Source organism: Dama dama, chromosome 23 (genome assembly GCF_033118175.1).
Source record: "Dama dama isolate Ldn47 chromosome 23, ASM3311817v1, whole genome shotgun sequence".
In the NCBI taxonomy this organism is placed as follows: domain Eukaryota; kingdom Metazoa; phylum Chordata; class Mammalia; order Artiodactyla; family Cervidae; genus Dama; species Dama dama.
The window spans coordinates 65,712,540-65,736,124 of NC_083703.1; the positions used below are offsets into that span (position 1 = coordinate 65,712,540).

Genomic DNA, 23,585 nt, shown 5'->3' on the forward strand with positions numbered 1-23,585 from the left:
TACTAAATTTTAAAGTAATGATGACAGTAAGCATTATTTCGAGATAACTGTAACCGCTGTAATGCGACATGAAATTATCTTTGATTTCTGTTGGTGACAGTGTGGCAGGTACTGCTGACGCTGAACCAGAGTAGTTTGTTGCCTATCTGAGTTTAAGGGCGTCCTGTTCTAGGGTGACTGGGTGACAGACTGGTCCTTTCCTTAGAAGATCTTGAAATGTCAGTATCTTTTCTGTATAAGCCTTCAGAATCATCTTCAGAAAAGAATCCTCTAGTTTCTCCCGGGGGCCTGTGTCTGGTTGCTGGCATCCCAGAGGCTAGGCAGCAGGAGGGAGCTCACACGTCGTCCACCACTGATCCTGCCTGGTTGCCATAGTGTCGGAGCACCTACAGCAGCACTTTTAGTCAAAATACAGTGTAAACCATGAACTTAAAATGTTCTAGGAACTGCATTTAGAAAGAAAAAAAGAGATAGATGAAATTAATTTTAATACATTTATCTTATTCAGTATGTCCAAGTAAGTAGTGTTTCAAAATGTGTTCAACACAGAAAATTATTGAGGCATTACATTACTTTCATACTAAGTATTTAAAGTCCAAAATAAAGTCCAGTGCATCCTTTATCGTCCATCTCAATCCAGACAAACCACATTTCAGCTGCTCACTTGCTTCATACGACCAGGAGCTGTCGTATTGGATGGCACAGATGAGAAGAATAAGCCTGGGGTTGAGGGGACTTCCCTGGTGGTCCAGTGGCTAAGACTCCACGATCCCAATGCAGGGGCCCCCCATTCAATCCCTGGACAGGGATCTAGATCCCACATGCCACAACTAAAAGATGCCACAACTAAATATCCCACATACTGCAACTAAGACCCGGTGCAGCCAAATACATTAAAAGAAAAAAAAAAGCCTAAGGTGAAGGTGCAAAGATACCTTAGTGACAAAGTGTTGGTAGAGTAGGTTAAACTTTCTGGCACTATTCTTAATTCTTTCTGGATTGAGAAAAGGCTTCCCTGCTAAGGGTTATTATGTCATGCCAAACAGTATTACCTTCCTGTAGTATTATGAGCATGTGTTCTTTCAACATGATGACCTTTCTCAATAAGCAGCCCCAGCCCCTGCTATTGAACCCGAACTCTGCATGGAGCCCTTTTCCCAGCCCTGCATCTGTGACTATAACGTAAGGACAGAAGTGGTCACGTTGCTCTGTCCCTTAGATTCAAGATAAGTATTCTGACTGCTCAGGTGAATCAGTAACACCCATGCAGGTGACTGTCTTTCTCAAATAGGTTTTGTGTTATACCGCCGTTCATCTCCAGAACATTTTCATCTTCCCCAGGTGACAGCCTGTACCTGTCAAACACTAACTCCCCATTCCCCCTCCCCCATCCCTTGGCAACCACCATTCTTTCTGTCTCTGTGAATTTGACTACTCTAGGCACTTCATATAAATGGAATCATACGGTGTTTGTCCTTTCGTGACTGGCTTATTTTACTTAGCATAATGTTCTCAAGATTAATGGACGTTACAGCTTCTATCAGAATTTCCTTCCTTTTTAAGGCTGAATAATATTCTCTTGTGGGGAAAGACCCACGTCTTGCTTACCTGTTCATCTGTCAGTGGCTACACGGGTTGCTTCCGTCTTTTGTCTGTTGTCAGTAGCGACACTTCTATCTCTTAGGACCACAATTCTTCCTTGACAACCATGCTTTCTGATCAAATTATGTGTGTCCAGCCAAGGCCCTTGTCTAACTTATGGCCACAGGTTTTTTGTGTTTAATATTTATTGATTTGCTGCATCTGGCCACAAGTTTGTTTTTTGTTCTTTTTTTTCTTATGGCCATAAAATTTAATGTCACTGTTCTTAGATCTCTGGAAGAGCGTTACCAAGAAGGTGCCTGAAGGAGACTGTGGTACCTGCCTATCATGCAGAAACCTGGTGGAGATCCTCCAGGCATTCCAACTGGAGGGAACAACAGGGACAAAGGCAGGGAAGCAGGGAAGGGCAGGTTCCAGGAACCACAACTGAAAGAAAGGGATGGGAAGAGGAGGATGGGGGGATCACAAGAGGAGGAAGCTGACTGAGAGGAGCCTCAAATATCAGATCAAAGTATTGAGCATTACCCTCCAGGCAGGGCGGGGAGCAGCTGAAGATCTGAAGTAACAGTGAGATGGTCAGATTTTCTTATTAGAAAGATCACACTTGATTGCTGTATCAGAAAGGCTTTGGAAACAGGGAGACCTGGGGTGGAGGAGGAAGGAATGGATAAACAAATGTTTCTGAATGTTCTGAATGAACCAGCCAGAGGGGCCCTGGGTTGGAGTCAGATGGAGAGCTCCAGCTCCCCTGGTCTGGGCCACAGGTGACTGGGGAGGTCATTAACTTGAAAGAGGGAGATGGAAGCAGGACATGCGTGGTTGGATAAGGGGGAGCCCTTGAAGAAGCAAGATTATAAAGATCAAGTTGCACACATGTCTTTCTTGCTGTTGAAGGAGGTACAGATGAAAGGAACACTTAAATATAGCCTGTGGAAACTCCTGTGGCCTGGGGGGTTGATAAGACTCATTCCAGAGAATCAGCCTTGAGCGCTGGGCGGCTTACCACGAGCCAGCTCTCGACATTCACCGTCTTGTTTACTCGCTCCTACCCAGTGAGGTCAGAGCTATTAAAACCCTGTCTTGAAGAAGAAGCAAGTGCTTGAAGAAGTGCTTCATCGCTCACAGCTGTGTGACCTTCGGCACATCTGAGCCTACTTCTCCCCGTTGTTCAGTGGGGATCGTGACCCCCACTCGTAGCCTATGGATAAGATGGGACCCTGTGTATGAGGAGTGCTTGGCCTGAGTGCCCGGCGGTGAATGGTACCAGCTGTGCCTGCTGCAGCTGCCGCCACCATCACCCTAACTTGTAGATGGATGCAGCCCAAGCCAGGAACCGAAAAGGAGGCCAAGCCTTTAGCTGTGAGACAGAGGTGAACAGGGGCAGACAGAGCCAGCAGGCTGAGGGAGGGGCCCGCCATCCCATCTCCTCAGCTCTCTCGAGAAAGGGAGCTGTGAGAGAGACCTTGGGTGAGTCACCTCACTCCTCCAGGCCTCCACTTCCTCACATGTGACTTGGGTGGACCAATGTCAACCCCACCAGGCTGTGTATTAATGCACGATTAGAAACACGAAGCCCTTGGCAAGAACCCAAAAGATGGTAGCATCGTCTTACTTTTTTTATAGATATAATTGTATTTATTTATTTATTTTTGGCCGTGCTGGGTCTTCTTGCTGCACAGGCTTTTCTCTGATTACAGTGAGCAGGGGCTACTCTTTGTTGCAGGGCAAGGACTTCTTATCCAGTGACTTCTCTTGTTGTAGCTCCTGGGCTCCAGAGCGCAGGCTCAGCAGCTGTGATGCACAGGCTTAGCTGCTCAGTGGGATGTGAGATCTTCCCGGACCAGGGATAGAACTCATGTCTCCTACATTGGCAGGCAATTCTTCACCACTGGGCCACCAGAGAAGTCATGTATGAATTTTAGGATCGATTTTTCTGTAGCTGCAAAATATTACTGGAATTTTGATAGGAATTGTATTGAGTCTGAAGATTGCTTTGGGTAGTATTGCCATTTGAACAATATTAAGCCTTCTAATTCATGAATAAGGGGTATGTTTCCATTTATCATTAATTTCTTTCAACAGTGTTTTATAGTTTTCATTGTACTAGTTTATCACCTCCTTAGTTAATTCCTAAATATTTTGTTCTGTTTGATGGTATCATAAATGGAATCATTTTTATAATTTCCTTTTCAGGTATTTATTGTTCAGTTCAGTCACTCAGTCGTGTCTGACTCTTTGAGACCCCATGAATTGCAGCACGCCAGGCCCCCCTGTCCATCACCAACTCCCAGAGTTTACTCAAACCCATGTCCATCGAGTTGGTGATGCCATCCAACCATCTCATCCTCTGTCATCCCCTTCTCCTGCCCCCAATCCCTCCCAGCATCAGGGTCTTTTCCAATGAGTCAGCTCTTCGCATGAGGTGGCCAAAGTACTGGAGTTTCAGCTTCAGCATCAGTCCTTCCAATGAACACCCAGGACTGATCTCCTTTAGGATGGATTGGTTGGATCTCCTTGCAGTCCAAGGGACTCTCAAGAGTCTTCTCCAACACCATAGTTCAAAAGCATCAATTTTTCAGTGCTCAGCTTTCTTTATAGTCCAACTCTCACATCCATACATGGCCACTGGAAAAACCATAGCCTTGACCAGACGGACCTTTGTTGGCAAAGTAATGTCTCTGCTTTTAATATGCTATCTAGGTTGGTCATCACTTTCCTTCCAAGGAGTAAGCGTCTTTAATTTCATGGCTGCAGTCACCATCTGCAGTGATTTTGGAGCCCCCCAAATATAAAGTCTGACACTGTTTCCACTGTCTCCCCATCTATTTCCCATGAAGTGATGGGACCAGATGCCATGATCTTAGTTTTCTGAATGTTAAGCTTTAAGCCAACCTTTTCACTCTCCTCTTTCATTTTCATCAGGAGGCTTTTTAGTTCACCTTCACTTTCTGCCATTAGGGTGGTGTCATCTGCATATCTGAGGTTATTGATATTTCTCCCGGCAATCTTGATTCCAGCTTGTGCTTCTTCCAGTCCAGCATTTCTCATGATGTACTCTGCATAGAAGTTAAATAAGCAGGGTGACAATATACAGCCTTGACATACTCCTTTCCCTATTTGGAACCAGTCTGTTGTTCCATGTCCAGTTCTAACTGTTGCTTCCTGACCTGCATACAGATTTCTCAAGAGGCAGGTCAGGTGGTCTGGTATTCCTATCTCCTTCAGAATTTTCCACAGTTTATTGTGATCCCCACAGTCGAAGGCTTTGGCATAGTCAATAAAGCAGAAATAGATGTTTTTCTGGAACTCTCTTGCTTTTTCGATGATCCAGCAGATATTGGCAATTTGATCTCTGGTTCCTCTGCTTTTTCTAAAACCAGCTTGAACATCTGGAAGTTCACGGTTCACGTATTGCTTATAGAAATGTAACTGATTTATTTTTGGCCACACAACATGGCTTGCAGGATCTTAGTTCCCTGACCAGGGATTGAACCCAGACCCTCAGCAGTGAAAGTGCAGAGTGCTAACCATTGGACCACCAGGGAATTTCTGAAATGCAACTTATCTTGTGTGTATTGACTTTGTATCCTAATCCTACTTGCTTTACTTAATTCATTTATTAGTTCTCTCAGATTTTTTTGGTGGAATCTAGGTTTTCTACATACAAGGTCATATCATCTGCAAACATTATTTTACTTCTTCCTTTCCAACTTAGATGCCTTTTATTACTTCTTGCCTTTCTGCTCTGGCTGAAGCTTCCAATCCTATGTTGAATCGAAGTGATGAATGTGGGCATGCTTCCCTTATCCCCGATTTTAGAGAAAACACCCTGGATTATTTCATTGTGGGTTTTTCATATATGGCGTTTATTTATTGAGGTAGTTTCATTCTATTCTTTGTTTACTGTTTCTCTCATGAAAGAGTGTTGAATTTTGTCACATGTTTCTTCTGCATGAATTGATTGCATGGTTTTTCTCTTTCATTCTGGTGATGTGGCATATTTCATTGATCAGCTTGCCCATGTTGAACCATCTTTGCACTCCAGGAATAAATCCCACATGGTCATATGTATAATCCTTTTAATATGCTGCCGAATTCTGTATTTTGTTGAGTATTTTTGCATCAGTATACATAAGGGATGATGGCCTGTAGTTTTCTTGTAGTATCTTTGTCTGGCTTTGATAACAGGGTAATGCTGGCCTCATAGAATGAGTTAGGAAGTGTTTCCTCCGCTTCAATTTTTGGAAAAGTTTAAGGAGTGCTTTTAGTCATCTTTAAATGGTGGATTTCAGCAGTGAAGCCACCGAATCCAGAGTTTTTCTTTGTTGAGAAAGTGTTATTACTGATTCAGTCTCCTTACTAATTACAGGTGTATTCAGGTTTTCTATTTTTGCATGATTTAGTCTTGGTAGGTTTTGTTTTTTCTATGAATTTGTACATTTCATCTAGGTGTTCAAATTTGTTGATGTACAGTTACTTTAAGTATTCTCTCATAATCCTTTTTTATTTCTGTAGAATTGGTAGTAATATGCCCACTTTCATTTTTGATTTTAGTATTTGAATCTTTTTTTCTTAGTCTACCTAACTGAAGTACTGTCAGTTTTCAAAAAAGTTTTTCAAAAAAAACTTTTGGTTTTATTGATTTTCTCTATTGTTTCTCTATTTCACTTATTTCTGCTCTAACCTTTATTATTTCCTTCCTTCTGCTAGCTATGGGTTTAGTTTGTTCTTTTTCTAGTTTCTTAGGTTGTAAGTTAGGTTGTTGATTTGAGATCTTTCATAAGTGTTTTAATGTAAATGTTTATGGCTATAAATTTCCCCCTTAGCATCGCTTTTGCTGTGTCCCATCAATTTTGGTGTGTTATGTCTTTTGTTTTCATTTATCTCAAACTGTTTTCCAATTTCTCTTCTATTTCTTCTTTGATCTATTGGTTGTTAAACTGTGTATTAATTTCCAGTTTTGTGAATTTTCCAGTTTTCTTTTTGTTACTAATTTCTAATTTTGTCCACTTGTAGTCAAATAAGATACTTTGTATGATATTATCTTTTAAAAAGTCTACTAGGGCTTAATTTGTAGCCTAACACATGGTCTGTCCTGAAAAATGTCCCGTGTATACTTGAGAAGAATGTGTATTCAGTTGTTGTTGGGTGGAGTGCTCTGTATGTGTCTGTTAGATGTAGTTGTTTTATTATGGTGTTTAAATCCTTTTCCTTATTTATGACTGGTGTTCTATTATTGTGAATTAGGTATTGAAATCTCCAGCTGTTACTGTAGAACTGCATATTTCTCTCTTTAGTTCTGTCAGTTTTTGCTTCATATATTTTGTTGATCTGTCATTAGGTGTATAAATGTTTATAATTGTTACATCTTCTTGTATCAAATGCACCTGTATTTCTTAGGAACACTTTCTGTGTTCCAGTGATTTTTTTCATAGTTAAAGTTTGAGGGGTTTCTTGTTTTTTCATATGTAGGTGTTTATACACAGTTTACATTTGTGCATTCTAAGATCTCATCTTTCTTTTTCATATGCAGAGCCAGTTGTCACAACACATTCCTGAGTCTCTGCTTTCTTTGCTGATTAGTCATAGCAGTCATAACCTCTGCCGAGAATTCTGCACACGCAGGGGTGTGTCTCTGAGTTCTGTTCTCTTCTGCTACCCGTCTGTCTGTTTGGTGTTAATACGACTTAATTGCCATAGCTTTTTGGCAGCCTTAGGAATCTAGAGGGTGAACCCCCTTCCCTGTTCTTTTTGTTCAGAAAGAAAAAGTCTGCTTCTATCTTCATTCTTCCTACCCTAATTTTAGAATTAGTATATCAAGTTACCCAGAAACATTTTGCTGGATCACTGACTAGAAATAGAGTTTATAGATTACTTTGGGAAAAACTGATACCTAAAAAATACTGAGTCTTCTTAGCTATGAATGCAGTTTATCTCTTCATTTATTCAGATCTCCCTCTTATATGCTCCTTTTCAAGTTTGAGTAACATATCTATGAAGATCTTATGTATTTGTATTAGATTTATTCCTTGCTACTTTCTAGGTTTGGGGTTTTTTTTTTTTTGGTAGTAAAATGAGTTTTATATTTGCTTACTTAACATTGAGACATCTACATTGATCTTGTGTCCAGCAACCTTGTACAACTCTGAATCCTCTTGGATTCACATCATAAATGATCACGTTGTTTGCTGGACCGGCAATGTCGTGTCTGTCTTTCTAACCTCACTGTGTCTCATGCACATCTTGTATAACTGCAGGAGCATCAGGACGTTGTGGACAGTAGGAAGACAGCAGCATCCTTCCCTTGGTCCTGACCTTCATGCCGTGAATATTCAGTGAATATTTACTGAATTCTTTCCACACACCAGCTCCTGGGGATGTAGCAGAATAACACGAAGTGCCTGCCCTCATGGAGCTTACATTCTTATGGCGAGAGACAGAAAATAACCAACTAAACATCCAATGCGCAGGATGGTTAGACATGTAACAGAGAATACAGGGCCCAGTAAGAGCAGGATGGAGTGCTGCGTGGCTGGGGGCAGTGTTGCTGTCCTCCATGGTGTGGTCAGGGAGGCCCTCCCAGATAAGGTGACCTTGGAGCAGAAGCTGGAAGGAAGGGAGAAGCAGTCTTAGAACTCTGAAGATCAGAGAATTCCAGTGGTGAGCAAGAGCTTGACATGTTCCAGGCTTGGGGAAGGCAGCCAGTATAACTGCAGGAGTGAGCAGGGGGGAGGTGGGGGATGAAGTCTGCGTGGCGGAGCCCCAGATCACATAGGCCCTCAGAGTAAAGGCTTGGCTTTGACTCCCCAGAAGAGAACACATTGGAGAATTATGAGCCCTGCAATGTGACATTCTTTTTTACAGGATTAATCTAGTTTCTTTGTTCAAAAGAGAGGGAGGGGAGGGGCACAAGGGGAAGCTGGAAGATGAGTTAGGAGGAAGTAACAGGATCTGGGGAAGAGGAGATGGAGACTGTGAAGTGTTTAAGGGAGGGGTCAGATTCTGGGTGTATCTGCAAGGTAGAGCAGGATTTCCTGATAGGGTTGGATCTAGACTTAAGAGTGAAAGGAGTAAAAAATGATTTGGCGTTGTGAGTTACAGAAAGGATGGAGCTGCCCCTGCAATAGGAAAGACTAGTGTAGATATTGGGAGAAAAGTCAGGAGTTTGGTTTTGAACACTATCAAATCACACACATTGTTAGGTATCAAAGTGGAGAGGTCAAGCAGGCAGTTGGATACATGAGTCTGGGTCTCCCCAGGTCTCCGGGTTGGAGATCATATTTGAAAGCCATCCAAGTACAGAGTTAAGGTCAAAAATGAGACAAGAATTCTCAAGAGAAAATCAACTGTGTCAGATGCTTTTCTGATGGGCACAGCAGGTCAGATTTAGGAATGTGAGGTCATCACAGGCTTCAAGAGCTGGTCTGCTTTGGAGGTGGTGGGGTGCTGAGGGGAGGACAGCCTGACTGAAGAAGGATTAAGAGAAAATAGAATAACTGGGAGACCACAAGTACAGATGACTCCACTAATGAAGTTTTCTGTTCAGGAAGCGGAGAAATGAAGGGAGTGAAGGGTCAAAGGGGAGGGCTAGGATTTTTCTGTTGTTCTTTTTATGTTTAAATGGAGTGATACAGGCACATTTCTATACTGTTGAGAATGACTCTGCAGGAAAAAGGAAATTCATCATGCAGGAGAGAAAGGGGATAACTGTTGGATGACATTCTTAGGTGGGCGAGAAGGAACTGAACTAGTAGAGAACGCACAGTTCCTCCAGAGTGACAGGAGGAAGCCGTGATCAGGGCGCCCTGCAGTGGGAGAGCAGAGTTATCCACACAGACTGAGGAAGTCAGAGGGGGGCATCGGGAGGTTGGGGAGCATTTGAAATGGTCATCGGGGAGAGTGAAGGAACCATGTGCAAGATGAGGCTGTAGAGGGAGAACCGAGGGGGGATGTTAATCCAAAAGATCGGCTTCTTTTTATTTTGTCATCAGTGTAATTGTGTTGTGTTAGGGGATGTGTATCATGCACTTAAAAATTTTTTATCTTGGTTGTGCTGAGCCTTTGTGCTTTGTGAGGGCTTTTTCCTCTAGTTGCTGTGGAGGGGGCGGGGGGCTCCTCTTTCTTGCAGTTCACAGGCTTCTCACTGCAGTGGCTGCTTCTGTTGCAGAGCACAGGCCCTAGGTGCGTGGGCTTCAGTAGCTGCAACTCACGGGCTCTGCACTTGCGGCTCCTGGGCTCTGAGCAAGGGCTTAATAGTTGTGGCCCATGGGCTTTAGTTGCCCCCGAGGCATGTGGAATCTTCCCGGACCAGGGATCGAACCCGCATCCCCTGCATTGGCAGCTGGGTCTCCTATCCACTGTACCACGAGGGAAGTCTATTACTGTCTATAAAATGGTGAATTGGTCCATTTCTCCTTAAAGTTCTGTCACATTTTGCTTTATGTTATTTTGAAGATATCTTAGATGTATGAAGCTCAGGATGTAATAATATCCCTGATGAATGTTTAGTGATTCATTCTATTTTTCCAGATGCCTAATGGTGTTTTGCCTCGAAGTTTTTGTTGTAAAGTGCTGAGAGTATTGCTGCACCAGCTTTCCTTGGTTAGTGTTCATGTGTTACACAGCTTTCAGTCACTTTCAACTTTTCACTTGCCTTATAATTATGCCTTTTATACCTCTTACATGCCTATACCTGAGTTTGGTAATTTGTTCAGTCTGTTGATTTTTATTTCCAAAGTAGAAAATGTCATCCATTTACAATAGGATTTCTCCTCTTTGGATTTATTCTTACCAGGTTATTTTGTGCTCTTCGTTCTGCTTTTTAGAGGTTTCTGTTTTTCCTCTCTTTTCTTGCCTTCTTTTGCATTAACACCCTCTCTCTCTCCATTCCCTTTGCTATTTTGAGGCTGTGTTTTAATTTGGATTAGGTTTGCCTATAAATAACATTTAAAAAGGAAAGAAAAGGTGGTTTGAACAAGACTGTTGATTTCCTTCACATTCAAGAATGTCTGCAATAGTAATGCTGGAGCCCCAGGCTTCTTTCTTCTTTAGGTTTGATGTCATAATTGGCTTCCATTCATGAGATCTTCTCATCTTTCCCAATGGCTGCTAGATTCCAGAACCCCAAGTGCATTCCAGCAGCAAAAGAATCAGTAGCAAAATAGAGCAAGCCGGCCCCACCTACCACTCCCACTTCTATCCCTTTGACCAGGCTACTCATAGCTTGTCGCAAGGGTAGCCTGGGAAATGCCCGAATCCGGGCAGCCATGTACTCAGTTAAAACTACAGGTCCCCCCCAGATAACTTGTTTTCAAATGCCTGTGCTGCGCTTGGTGGACAGAGTTTGCATATTATAGAGCTAGGGCATCGTACTAACAGCAGAAGTCTTCTTATTCAACACTGATGCTAATGTAACTTGTTCTATGACTTTGCATACCATGTCTCATATTTTCCATTTGATAGTACTTTGTCCTAGAAAATCCAGTTTGCCTGAGAAATTTCTGTGTTTTATTTCATCTGAATAAAGTTGCTGTTTGACACAAAATAAAGAAAAGGTTCTACTTCTGAAGGAGAAGGAGAAACAAACGCTAGGACAACTAGCCATATCTGCCATAGAAGTTACACACTGTATTTCTGTTTCTTTAACACTTAAAATTGTAAGTTATTCAACATTTTTACCTTTCTCCCAAACAACACAAAAGCATTAACATATAATTTATCTGTTTTCTTATGATTTAAAACCACACACATTATCATTATATAATTTTCAATTATCTAAATGCGTGTATAAATAATAATTCCCATGTGTTTATCATTTTCTTTGTTCACCATTCCTTATCTCAGATCTTCTTTCCTGGATCATTTTCTTCTTTGCCGAGCTCATCCTTTAGAACTTTCTCTTTTTGGCTGTGCTGGGTCTGGGTTGCATCCCGTGGGCTCTTCATTGCAGCGTGTCATTTTTCTCTAGTTGCGGTGTGCAGGCCTCTCTAGTTGCCCTCAGCATGTGGGATCTTAGTTCTCCGACCCGAGGATCAAACCAGTGTCCCCTGCATTGGAAGGTTGATTCTGAACCATTGGACCACTAGGTAAATCCCTGGAACTGTCTTTAGTGAGAACTTGAGAACTGGCATTAACCCTGTTTTGATTTATCTGAAAACCTTTATTTTTGCTCTCATTCTTATTAACCTTTATTTTTATTGTGAAATACACATGCAAATAGACAAAGAAAAATTTAGAACACTCCTTTCGTCACCACCTAGTTTACAAAATGGAATATTACCAATATCTTTGAACCTGGTGATAAATACCTTCTTTCTGCCATAGCAGTAAGCACTGTCCTGAATTCTGTGTTAGTTATACCCTTGCTTTTCTTTATACTTGTACCACATATATGTGTGACCCTAAGGAACATACTGTTTAGTTTTGCCAGTTTTCAAAATTTACGTTCCTAGAAGCCAGATGTCTGTATTCTTCTGAAGCTTGCCTTTTTGGTTCAGCCTTGTTTGTGAGAGTCATCCATGTTAATGTCTGTACGTGTGGTTCATTCTTTCCATTGACATGCAGCATTCCACTGTATGAACATATCATTGCTTATCCATTCCACTGATGAGCACTTGAATTGCTTCTACTTTTTGGTTGTGAGCAGTTTTTTAATAATAGTATTAAAATGTAATTTACACCATAAAATTCACCCTTGAAAGTATACAATTTAGTGGTTTTTAGTATATCCACAGAGTTGGGTGACCATCACTGCTACCTAATTTTAAAACATTTTCCTTACCCCAAAAAGAAACCTTGTACCCATTCAGCCATCACTCTCTAGGAAATGGCAACCCTCTCCAGTATTCTTCCTGGGAAATCCCAGGGACAGAGGAGCCTGGCAGGCTGCAGGCCATGGGGTCACAAAGTCAGACATGACTTAGCAACTGAGCACAGGCACTAAAACACAAATCTGCTTCATTCGCTATAGATTTGCCCGTTCTGAACACTTCACGTGCATGGACTCATACGCCATGTGTTCTTTTGTGTCTGGATTCTTTCACTTTGCCTAATGTTTTTGAAGTTTATTCATGTTGTAGCATGTGTCACTTGACTCCTTTTTATTGCTGAATAATATTCCACTGTATGGATATATTGCATTTTGCTTATCCGTTCATCAGTTGTTTCCACTTTTTGGCTAGTAGGTATCCTTTCAATTCTGTTCCACTGCATTAATGTACATGTGTATACTTAAGCCAGTACTGTACTGTCATGATTACTATAGCTTTGAAATAAGTTTTGAAATTGGGAAGTGTAAGTCCTCCAATTTTATTTTTCAAGTAAAAGAAGTTTATGGCCAGCTCTCATTTTCTCACTAAAGGAAGTTCTAAAGTTCATACTTCATTTTTTTATTTCCATATGAATTTTAGGATCAGCTTGTCAATTTCCTCAAAAAACAGGCAGATAGGATTTTATTTTGATAGAGATTGTGTTAAATCTGTAATTCAATTTGACAAGTGTTGCCTTCTTTTAAGTCTTCTGATCATGAACATAGGCCATCTTTATTTTAAGTTTTTAAAATTTTCTTTGTTAAGTTTATTCCTAAATATTTTATTCTGTTTGATGGTATTGTAGTTGAAGTTTTTCTTCATTCCATTTTCAGCTGTTCATTGTTACTATATAGAAACACAATTGATTTTTGTACATTGATCTGATATGCTGCAACCTCACTGTTTTGGGGGAAATTCGTTAGGATTTTTTTTATATATGAATGAGTTCCATTCCAAGAGCACATTTGTAAGTCAAGTTTGTTCATAAGTTTAACAAAGTTGGCCTTGGTATCCAACTAACACAATCATTTATATAGTATTGTACTGTAGTAGGTTTATAATATTTTTCATGCAAATAATACATAAAAAACAAATACAGAAAGTAAAGAAAACATTTTTAATGTTACAGTACAGTACCTTGAAAAGTAAGGTAATACAGGACAAGAGCTAGCATACAGAGGCTGGCGTTAACAGGCAGGAAGAGTTTGCCTGGAGGAGGGAGAGGCGGTAGGAGACAGCAGAGCTGAAAGATCGTCAGCAGGAGGAGACTGGGGGCAAGCTGCAGTTTCACTCCCGTCTGACACTGATGGAACGCGTGTTCTCATCTTTGAAAGGTCACAACCTGAAGGTTCATACGTAGATTTACTGTAACTGAAAAGACAAATTCCTCCAACCTGTTCTTCAGGAATATCTTGGCATTGGTTCTTTGCTTTCTCCATATAAATTTTAGACATGGCTTTTTAACTTCTATGTTGAGGTTTTGATTGGAATTATATAAAATCTGTATATCAGGTGGTAGAAAACTGATGTTTAAGAATGAGTTTTTTGTATCCAAGAACATGATTGTCTCTCCATTTATGTAGGTCTTCTGTAGTGTCCTTCATTTAAATTTTATATTTTCCATATAGAAGTTTTACATATTGTTTAAAGATTTGTTAGATTAGTATTTTAATTTTGGAAGGATGTGAGTAGTATTTTTGTTATTGTATTCTTTTTCTTTGGTTGATGAAATGCTGTTGGCCTTTTTATTGATCTTGTATCTAGAAATACTGCTGTATTCTTATTTGTAAATAAGGAATTGCATTTAGCATTGTACCATTGCATATGTTTACTATAGGTCTGTTGTAAATATGCTTATTCTGGTTAAGAAAATTGTTGAATTTAATGGAATTTTGTGTATCTATTTAGATAATCATATGGTTTTTCTAATCTGTAATGTGGTAAATTTATTGATAGATTTTTCTCCTTTCTTGTCTTCTTTTTAGATTAATCAAATATTTATTTCCACTTTTCTCATGTTAGCTTATTGTTCTTTTAGCAGTTACTCTGCATCCTGGACTTTGTAAGACTAAATTAGTACTTTTACCACTTCACAGATAATGCAAGGACCTTGATCATGTGGCCGTGAGATATTTCAGTTCTATAAATAGGATCTAACTGCCCCAAGAGATTATTTTTGTTTTATACAATCAATATTACCCACATAATTACTCTTTTCTTTCTGGTAAGACTTCACTCCTTTATTTCTGTGCTTGTGGTTATTAGGATAACTTTCCTCTGCCCTAAGAACTCCCTTTAGTATTTATATTAATGCAGTATTTGTCTTAAAATGTCTGTATTTCCCCTCTTTTTCTGAATAGTATTTTTTGCTAAGTATAAAACGCTAGGTAGGTATTGATCTTCTTTCAGCACTTTTATTTATAAGTAAGTCTTTATGTTCTGGTTTCCAGACTTTCTATTGGAAAGTCAGTCTTCCTGCTGCTTCTTTGAAGAATAATTTTCTTTCCCTTTGCTTTTAAGATTTTTTCTCTTATATTTGAGTTTTATCCATTTTTACTAGGATACCTAGCTATGGTTTTCTTTGTGTTTTTCCAACTTGATGCTCATAGAGTTTCTTAATCTTCAGCTTTAATAACTTTCGTGAGTTTCAGAAAAGTCTTGGCCATGATTTCCTCAGATTTCTGCTCCATTTTATTTCTTCTCTCCTTGTGGACTGCAATTACACATATTTTAGACTGCCATGTCGTTTCTTCATTCTCTCTTCTGAATTTTCATTTTTTTTTTTTCCCTCCTTTGGACCTCAATCTGGATATTTTCTGCTGGATTATTTTATAGTTTAGCTGTAGTTAATCTACAAAACCTATCTATTGCAATCAGCGGGCTTCCCTGATAGCTCAGTTGGTAATGAGTCCAATGCAGTGCAATCCTCCTGCAGTGCAGGAGACCTGGGTTAGATCCCTGGGTTGGGAAGATCTCCTGGAGAAGGCAATGGCTACCCACTCCAGTACTCTGGCCTGGAGAATTCCATGGACTGTACAGTCCATGTGGTTGCAAAGAGTCGGACACGACTGAGCGACTTTCACTTTCACTGCAGTCGATTTCAGTTAGTGTGTGTCTTTAGTTCTAGGATTTACATTTTATTCTTTTTGATAGATTTCTGGTTCTTTGCTGAACTTCCCCATCATGTCATATATTTTCTTGGACAGATTCAGTCATTTTAAAGCCCTTGTCCAGTACTTCTAGTACCTGTAACCCCTGTAGGTCTTTTACTTTTTTTCTGATTTTTCTCTTTTGCTGTGCAGTCATTTGGTCCTACCTCCTGACATGTTTGGTAATTTTTCTAAATTTTTACTTATTCAATTATTGGCTGTTTGGGGTCTTGGTTGCTGCGTGGGCTTTTCTCTGGTTGTAGTGCACAGGCTTCTCATTGCAGCGGCTCCTCTTGTTGCGAAGCACAGATTCTGGCGTGCTCAGGCCTCAGTGGTAGCAGCTTCTGGCTCTAGAGCACCGGCTCAGTAGTTGCGGAGCCTCACAGGCTCAGCTGTTCCACAGCATGTGGGATCCCCCTGGATCAGGGATCAAACCCATGTCTCCTGCACTGGCAGCAGATACTTTACCACTGAGCCACCAGGGAATCCCCACGCTTGGTAATTCTTATCCAACACCAGAAACTGTATATGAAAACTACAGAAATAACTTGAGACTCAGGGTGATTTTATTTTTTTTTTTTAAGGATGATTTTCTATTCTTCAAGAATGGATTTACTTTGGCTTCTTGCAGACAATAGCATAGGGTGACTTAATCCAATACGGGATTCAGCTGATTCAGAGCTGGGTTTTGTGACAGCCTGGGATATTTCCAAGCCGCTCCTTCTTGGCAGACACTGAGCTCCAGTTTTTGTCTCGCCCCTATCTTAAGGAAGCTTTGCTCAGTTCGAGGTGCTTTCCCCCCAAGTCCTGTCTGCCTTGTAGCTCGGAATTCCAGTTTTGGTCTCCCTGTCCCCGTGGAACTACCACAAGCTCTGCTCAGCTTCCCAGACTCTCAGCAACCACTTTGCCTTCTTAGCGTCTCAGCTTTTTGCTGCCTGTAGATTTGGGAGACGCCTTGGGATAACAGACTGTCAGACTCACCTGATTAAAGTTTCCCTTCTCACTGAAATCTTAGCCTCTCAAATTCTGGCTGCTTTGGTAATTTTTTAATGCCTTGAAAGAGAGACTTTGTTGTTTTGAGTATCTTATTTAGTTTTTTTGTGGGGTTTGATTTTTTTTTTTTTTTTGAAGTTCAGTTTATCAGATAGCAACTGATTTTTCATAGCCAGAATCAAAAGTTATTAGAATTTTCTAATATTGAATCCGTCTTGTAGTACCAGAATAAACCCAGCTGAGTTACATTATTTTAGTACATTTTTGCACTTTTGTTAATATCTGATTTAATAATTTTGCCTTTGTTCTTGATAATTTGGCTAGTAGTTTTCCTTTCTCATCCGTGTCTCGTTTTAGTACCAAGGTTCTCTTAAGCATAAAATGAGATGGGGTGGTTCTTTTAGTATATCTGAAGTCATGATCACTCTGAAGAAGTTTATTTTCTTCCGTTCTGTCCTTTTAGAACTCTGACGGATGTATGTTAAGCTTCCCTCTCTCCTCCATGTCTCTCAGTCAGGATCAGTTCAGTCACTCAGTCATGTCCAACTCTTTGTGACCCCATGGACTGCAGCACGCCAGGCTTCCCTGTCCATCACCAACTCCCGGAGCTCACTCAAACTCATGTCCATCACATTGGTGATGCCATCCAACCATCTCATCCTCTGTCGTCCCCTCCTCCTCCCCCCTTCGACTTTTCCCAGCATCAGGGTCTTTTCCAGTGAGTCAGTTCTTTGCATCAGCTGGCCAAAGTATTGGAGTTTCAGCTTTGGCATCAGCCCTTCCAATGAATATTCAGGACTGATTTCCTTTAGGATGGACTGGTTGGATCTCCTTGCAGTCCAAGGGACTCTCAAGAGTCCTCCAACACCACAGTTCAAAAGCATCAATTCTTTAGCACTGTCTCAGTCACGTTCTTTTAAATAGTCTCTGTTGTAATATACCTACTTGCTTCTTTTCTTTAGTATTTATTTTATTTGGCTGCAGCAGGTCTGCGTTGCCACATGTGGGATCTAGTTCCCTGACCAGGGATCAAGTCCGAGCCCCTGCATTGGGAGCACAGAGTCTTGGCCACTGGACCACCAGGGAAGTCCTCTAGTTGCTTCTTCTATTTCTTAAAAAAATAAGGTACCTAAGTGCAATCTTATGATGAGGAAATCTTCAAAAGGGACTTCTTTTATTCCCATTCTACTTTAGACCAAGCCGGGTACATACACCCACTACCTGCAGTTATTCCTGGCAGCTTTAAGATGTAATCTAGCAGTATAAGGGTTTTGCACCAGGAACTTTCCCACTCCTGTTCCCCTCATCCTTACTGGTTTTCATTAGGGTTTATTCTTTGTACTGTGTCCATCATGGCCCTTGTTTCTGTGATGCCTGATTTTTCTCTTGCAGTAGTTCCAGAGCTCATGTCTTACCTCCTTCCATGCTCTTAAATCTTTTCAGAGCACCTCGATCTCTGCTTTGAACTACTGTTTAAATATCTGTGGCTACATGTCACACTGCTCGTCTGTTCTCTGGCAACAACTTCCTGGTGAACACTTACCTGCCGTTTGCTGCTCCTGTACTATGTCGAGCTCCTGCATGGGCTCCTTTGTAATAACTAATTTCTAAATGAGGTGAAATTCCTCCTAGATAAGCTGTTGTAAGTAGATCATTGCGGGGGAGGAGGCAGGAGGGTGTCCCAGGCTGGCAGGAACTCCTCAGTGCGTCCTTCAGCTTGGTCTTCTCTCCAGGACACCAGAGGGCAGTTACCCTGCAGTGTTGTCGCCCCCTGCCCCCCACCCTTGGTGCTGAATCAGGTTCAGGGAAGCTCCTGCTGCATTCCACACCCCTTTTTACTTCAAACAAGAGATTATTGGTTCTCAAGTTATGCTACTTTGAAGAACTCAAAACTGCCACCTTTATCTGAGCCCTTCAACTGCAAGAACTCTCCCTATGCGGCTGTCACTGCACCCTGACACTTCCTCATACACCGTGCTCTGTCAGGAGACAGTGTACATTTTGATTAATTTACTGTGTTTTGCTTTTCAGTGATTTCTAAGGGGGTTAGGAGTAGTATTGTCTTCCTGCTACTTTATTATTTTGATGACATACAACATAATTTTTTTACTTTAGAAAAACAAAAAAAAAATATTTATTTGGCTGTGTCAGGCCCCGGTTGTGGCATGGGGGATCTTTCATTGCAGTACACAGGCTCTTTGTTGCAGCCTGTAGGCTCCTGTCTCGTTGTGGCGTGGGATCTTAGTTCCCTGACCAAGGATCAAATCCACACCCCCTGCATTGGAAATGTGGAGTCTTAACCACTGGAGCACCAGGAAAGTCTCCCCTGCCACTTTAAAACCAGAAATGGCACTAAAAGACTTCAGTCTTGTATTCCTGGGCTGAGCACTTCATAGTTAACACTGCTTTTTTTCGCATCCCTAATGAAAGTGGTCCATGCTTGTCATGTCCTATCTTTTTCTCAGGGCTCCTAAAATTAGCTGTGTCATTTTCTGTGTTTATTTACTCTCAGGAAGAATTTGAATATATATAACAGGGGTTATCTGTTTCTTGAAGGTTTTGTAAAACCTCACCTATAAAACTGTATAGGCCTGGTTCCTTTTTCTAGAGAAGATTTTTAACTCCTGCTTCAGTTTTTTTAAAGTTATTGGTCTAATCAGATTTTCTATTTCTTCTTGAGCCTGTGGTAGTAATTTGTTTTCCTGAAACGTTTTCTTCCATTTAAACGCAGTTTTCTGATTTATCACCATGACATATCCTTAGCAACTAGTGGGTGGGGTTCACTTTATAGGTATGGTCTGCATTTTTCACAAGAGTGGGTTAATTACTGTGTAAATAAAATGAAGGCCGGCTGCCGTCACCAAATAACGATCAGCACCCTAAGGTGGGGAGGGGAGGTGAAAGCAGACCTGTGCTCGGCTCAGCCTTTCTCCCGCTTCTCTCTCTCAGTCTTAGGGAAGGTCCTCAGTGCCGTGGGCAGTGCCCAGCTACTGATGTCACAGAAATTCCAGCAGTTCCGGGGCCTCTGTGAGCAGAACTTGGTAAGTGTGATTCTTCTTCCTCCACAGTGGGTCTCCCAGCCAGAGCCCCCGGCTGGATTAGCCTCTAAGCCTCTGACCTCCTCCCTGACATGGACAAGGTCTGCCTCCTCAGCCATTGGAAGGATGACGGTGGCACATGTCAGAGCCTACCATAAGAAAAGGGCCGGGAGTGGTCCTTTCAGGTCTTTAATGCCTTCTGAAATAGAAAAGTGAACTCTGTGTAAAAACAGCCACATGGAAGTTAAAAATCAGTAGCACTGATTTATTTATTTACAACATACTCTGTATCTAAGAGGACAGTCAAGGTAAGAACTAAAGAAATAACCACCATTAGGCTTGGTGGGTCTCCCTTCTGCTTCACCCTCACCTGTCAGGCAGCAGCTTTTCCTGTGGGGAGCCTCTTTCCGTCCAGCCAGGGGTGGGGGACAATGGCCAGTGTTTGTCTCTAGGACCAGTAGGGGTTTGGAGGTTCACCGAGGAAGTCATGATGAGGAATGTGTTGGCTGAGAACAGAATGATGGGAGGGAACCCCCATAGGTCTGTAATCACACCGACCTGGGAGTGATGCTGCCTCCTCCCTATAAAATGAGACGAGTCGTCCGCCAGCCGTACAGTAAGGCCACGAGGGCCATCCTCACCAGAGCCCGACAGGTGGCGAAGGCTTCAGTTAGCACATGTGTGAGAACCCACGCAGGGCTCGGAGACCATACTTGGGATGGGGTGCAGGACAAGCCCTGCCCTCTGGCCCCACTGACCCCACTCTGTCCTGCAGAACCCTGATGCCAACCCACGTCCAACGGCCCAGGACCTGGCAGGGTTCTGGGACCTGCTCCAGCTGTCCATCGAGGACATCAGCATGAAGTTTGATGAACTCTACCACCTCAAGGCCAACAGCTGGCAGCTGGTGGAGACCCCCGAGAAGAGGAAGGTGAGCATGGAGCAGTGCGGAGGGGAAGTCCAGGGACAAATTCCTGGTCGGCAATAACGCTGCCCACATCGGTCAGTGCTGCTTGGCTCCCTTCTCCGTGTGTCGTCTCTGAGCTGGGGGCTCACGTCCATCAGTGTGCGGGGTCCATGCTCGGCGCTCGTCCAGCATGCCGCGGGCTCTGTGTAGTTGAGGCTGCCCCCGAAGCATGCCTTCCTGCCCTGCATGTTCAGAAAAGGGGACTCCTGGGAGACACATGCCCTCAGCCTGGAGTGCTAGTGTAGTCACAGCCGCTGGAACGTCAGAGGCAGACAAATGGTCCTTCTCCTAGGACCACGCTGCCAGGAGTCCAGGGGTCTGGGCCAGATTCTGCCTCCCAGGCCAGCCTCATCCCTGAGGCCCGGGTTTCCATCTGTAAAACAGTGGTGCCCAGTGACCCCTTTGGTTATTGGGTACTGGACGGTGGCGCTTGTGAGTTCTGATCCCCTAGAACAGCACGTGCAATGTGATCTCGGAGTCGGAGGCCCTGAATTTAAATCCCATCTCTGGCTGTGTGACTCCTGTGTGAGTTTTGGGCTCTCAGTGGGTCCAAGCAGGGGTGGGAAGAGGTGGTCTGTCCGTCCCCTCCTACTAGAACACTCTAGGATTGTCAGCTTGCTTTCTGCTCCTATGCCTTGTGCTCTTCCCACCATCATCGCTTCTTGTGGCTTCCTGGTTCCAAGTGTGTGTTGCTTGTGCCCGATGCGGGGGAGCTGGGGTGGAGACTCCAGCTGCCAGCATATGGGGGGTGGTAGTGCCGCCACACACAAGGTGGCACCTTTATTTTATTTTTCTTCCCTCCTCACTGTCTCACTAAAGGAAGAGAAGAAAGCACCCCCTCCGGTCCCAAAGAAGCCAGCCAAATCCAAGCCGGCAGTGAGCCGCGACAAGGCCTCTGATGCTGGGGACAAGCAGCGTCAGGAGGCCCGCAAGAGACTCCTGGCGGCCAAGCGGGCGGCTTCCGTGCGGCAGAACTCAGCCACAGAGAGCGCGGACAGCATCGAGATTTACGTCCCTGAGGCCCAGACCCGGCTCTGAGACCAGGAAGCAGACAATTTTAAATTATTTAGAAAAAAAAACAAAAACCACAAACTAAATGCAAATGGAACAAAATTTTCTCAACCTTTAGTATGGTTATTCTGTCTAGAGACCCTGAGCCAACTTTCAAATTGACGCATCCAAGGGCTCACGATTTGGCTTCTTTGGGTCCCTCCAAGCTTTAGGTTATGGAGACTTCACACACACACAAAAATCAACAAAAACACGAAACTAGGAAACTTTTTTTTCTCTCCTCGCTGGCCGCAGTGGACTAGATAGATGGACTTCAGCAACTCCCCAGCCCGGCCTCCAGACTACAGTCTTTTTACTCGTTCTGTCTAATGAGAACTTAAACTAGCTTGTTTACAAGATGAAGACAACCCAGGGGCAGCCTTGGGCACCTGCCATGTCCCTCCTTCTCCTCCTGGCTACCCCAGCTCTGACCTTGGAGTTCTCATTCTTACGTTTCTCTTTGCCCTTCAGAGCCCACACAGGGGTCACCATCCTGACTATCGGCTTTCTGGTTCTCAGCCCTTTGTGTGGTTGAGCCCAGAGGACAGAGAGATGGACACGCATCCCTTCCCCCACCAAGTGCTCACACACAATCACACACACACGCGCGTGCACATGACTGCAGGTTCCTCTCAGCAGAAGCGGCCCTCCCACTGTGCTCCGGCAGCCTTGGGTCTCACCTTTCTGAGACCAGGAGAGGGCTGAGGTCTTGGGGGGTGGGGGGGCGGGGAAGAGGTAAAAACCACACTCCAGACTCCCGCCTTTTTCTTCTCTCCAGCCCCTTCTTTCCTTCAGCAAAAATGTATGACTCAGAGTGACTTGCTGGGGCCACTCAAGAGAGGGCCCCCACATTCCAGGGGTGGTCTGTCCCTGGCCGAGCCTGTGTACAGTAGCCGAGGGGCGGGCGGCTGTGTCTGTACGTATGTGTACATATGCACATAGACCCTAGAGTGTATATTTAACAAACGCCCCTCTGCTCACCCATGCCCACCAGCGCCGCCGCTGGCTCTCGGGGCACCTGGCAGGAGGCGGGTGTGTGAATAGCATATATTTTTACATGTACTATATCTAGGTGTGTGTACAAGTGTGTGTAAAAATATATACCTTGTGTGTAAGCAGCCCTCCCTCTCCCCCTTTTCTTTTTTCGACTCTCACCTGCCCCCCACCATGGGCCCATCTGCCCAGTCTCTGAGTTTTCTATTTTTTTACCCCAATCATCCTTCTCTCTCCCCAGCGCCACTCCCAGCCCCACTCCCAGGGTGTCATGAGCCCTGAGCTGCAATGGTCCAGGCCTGCAGGGTGAGGGGAGGGTGGGCAGGGGGCAGGGAAAAGGTGAGGCCGGCCCGCAGCGAGCCCTGCGCCCGAGGCTGCACACTCCAGTGGCCATGGCTACGGTATTGGGGCCGTCCTCTGTCCAGCACCCACCGCAGGGGGCCTGGGTGAACTGCGGGCCTGCTCTAGGGCCCATTCCAGCTTGGCCACCGTCTGTGACCTTGGGCAAGTCACTTGACCTCTGTGTGCCTCAACTTCCTCCTCTGTAAAATGGGGACAGTCCCCGCCCCTCCCTACCTCACAGGCATGTTGTGAGAATAAATGAGGTAATGTGTACCAAGGGCTCATGGTGTTATTGCGGTGGGATGGGCCAGGCTGGCATGAGGTGGGTGGAGTGGATGCCCCAGGAGACAGCCAGACACCTTCCAAGTAGCAGGGGTCTCTCTGGAGATGGGTGGTCTGGAGGGAAAACTGCAATTCCAGCTAAAGCACCTCTCTGTGAGCCTGGGCAAGAACACTAAGCTCTGGATTCCCTTATCTGGAAGCTGAGTGTGTAACATCTGCCTGACCGGCTTCCTTGAAGAAATAAATGCTTACTAAGTTGCTATATGGTGGGACTTCCCTCGTAGTCCAGTGGTTAAGACTCCACGCTTCCAATGAGGGGCCATGGGTTTGATTCCCAGTTGGGGAACTAAAAGTCCCACAT

General features: G+C 43.5%; 1 protein-coding gene across 1 annotated transcript in view; it reads left to right on the plus strand.

Moving 5' to 3' along the window:
- The window catches only part of LOC133045077 (disks large-associated protein 4), a 63,408-nt gene extending 40,193 nt beyond the window's left edge, over positions 1-23,215 (plus strand). The window contains exons 5-7 of the mRNA XM_061127200.1: positions 19,502-19,593; positions 20,366-20,521; positions 21,377-23,215. Of these exons, the coding sequence (XP_060983183.1) occupies positions 19,502-19,593; positions 20,366-20,521; positions 21,377-21,595 (467 nt within the window). The 3' untranslated portion in view covers positions 21,596-23,215. The remainder of the gene's footprint in view (positions 1-19,501; positions 19,594-20,365; positions 20,522-21,376) is intronic.
- The last annotated feature ends 370 nt before the right edge of the window (positions 23,216-23,585 follow it).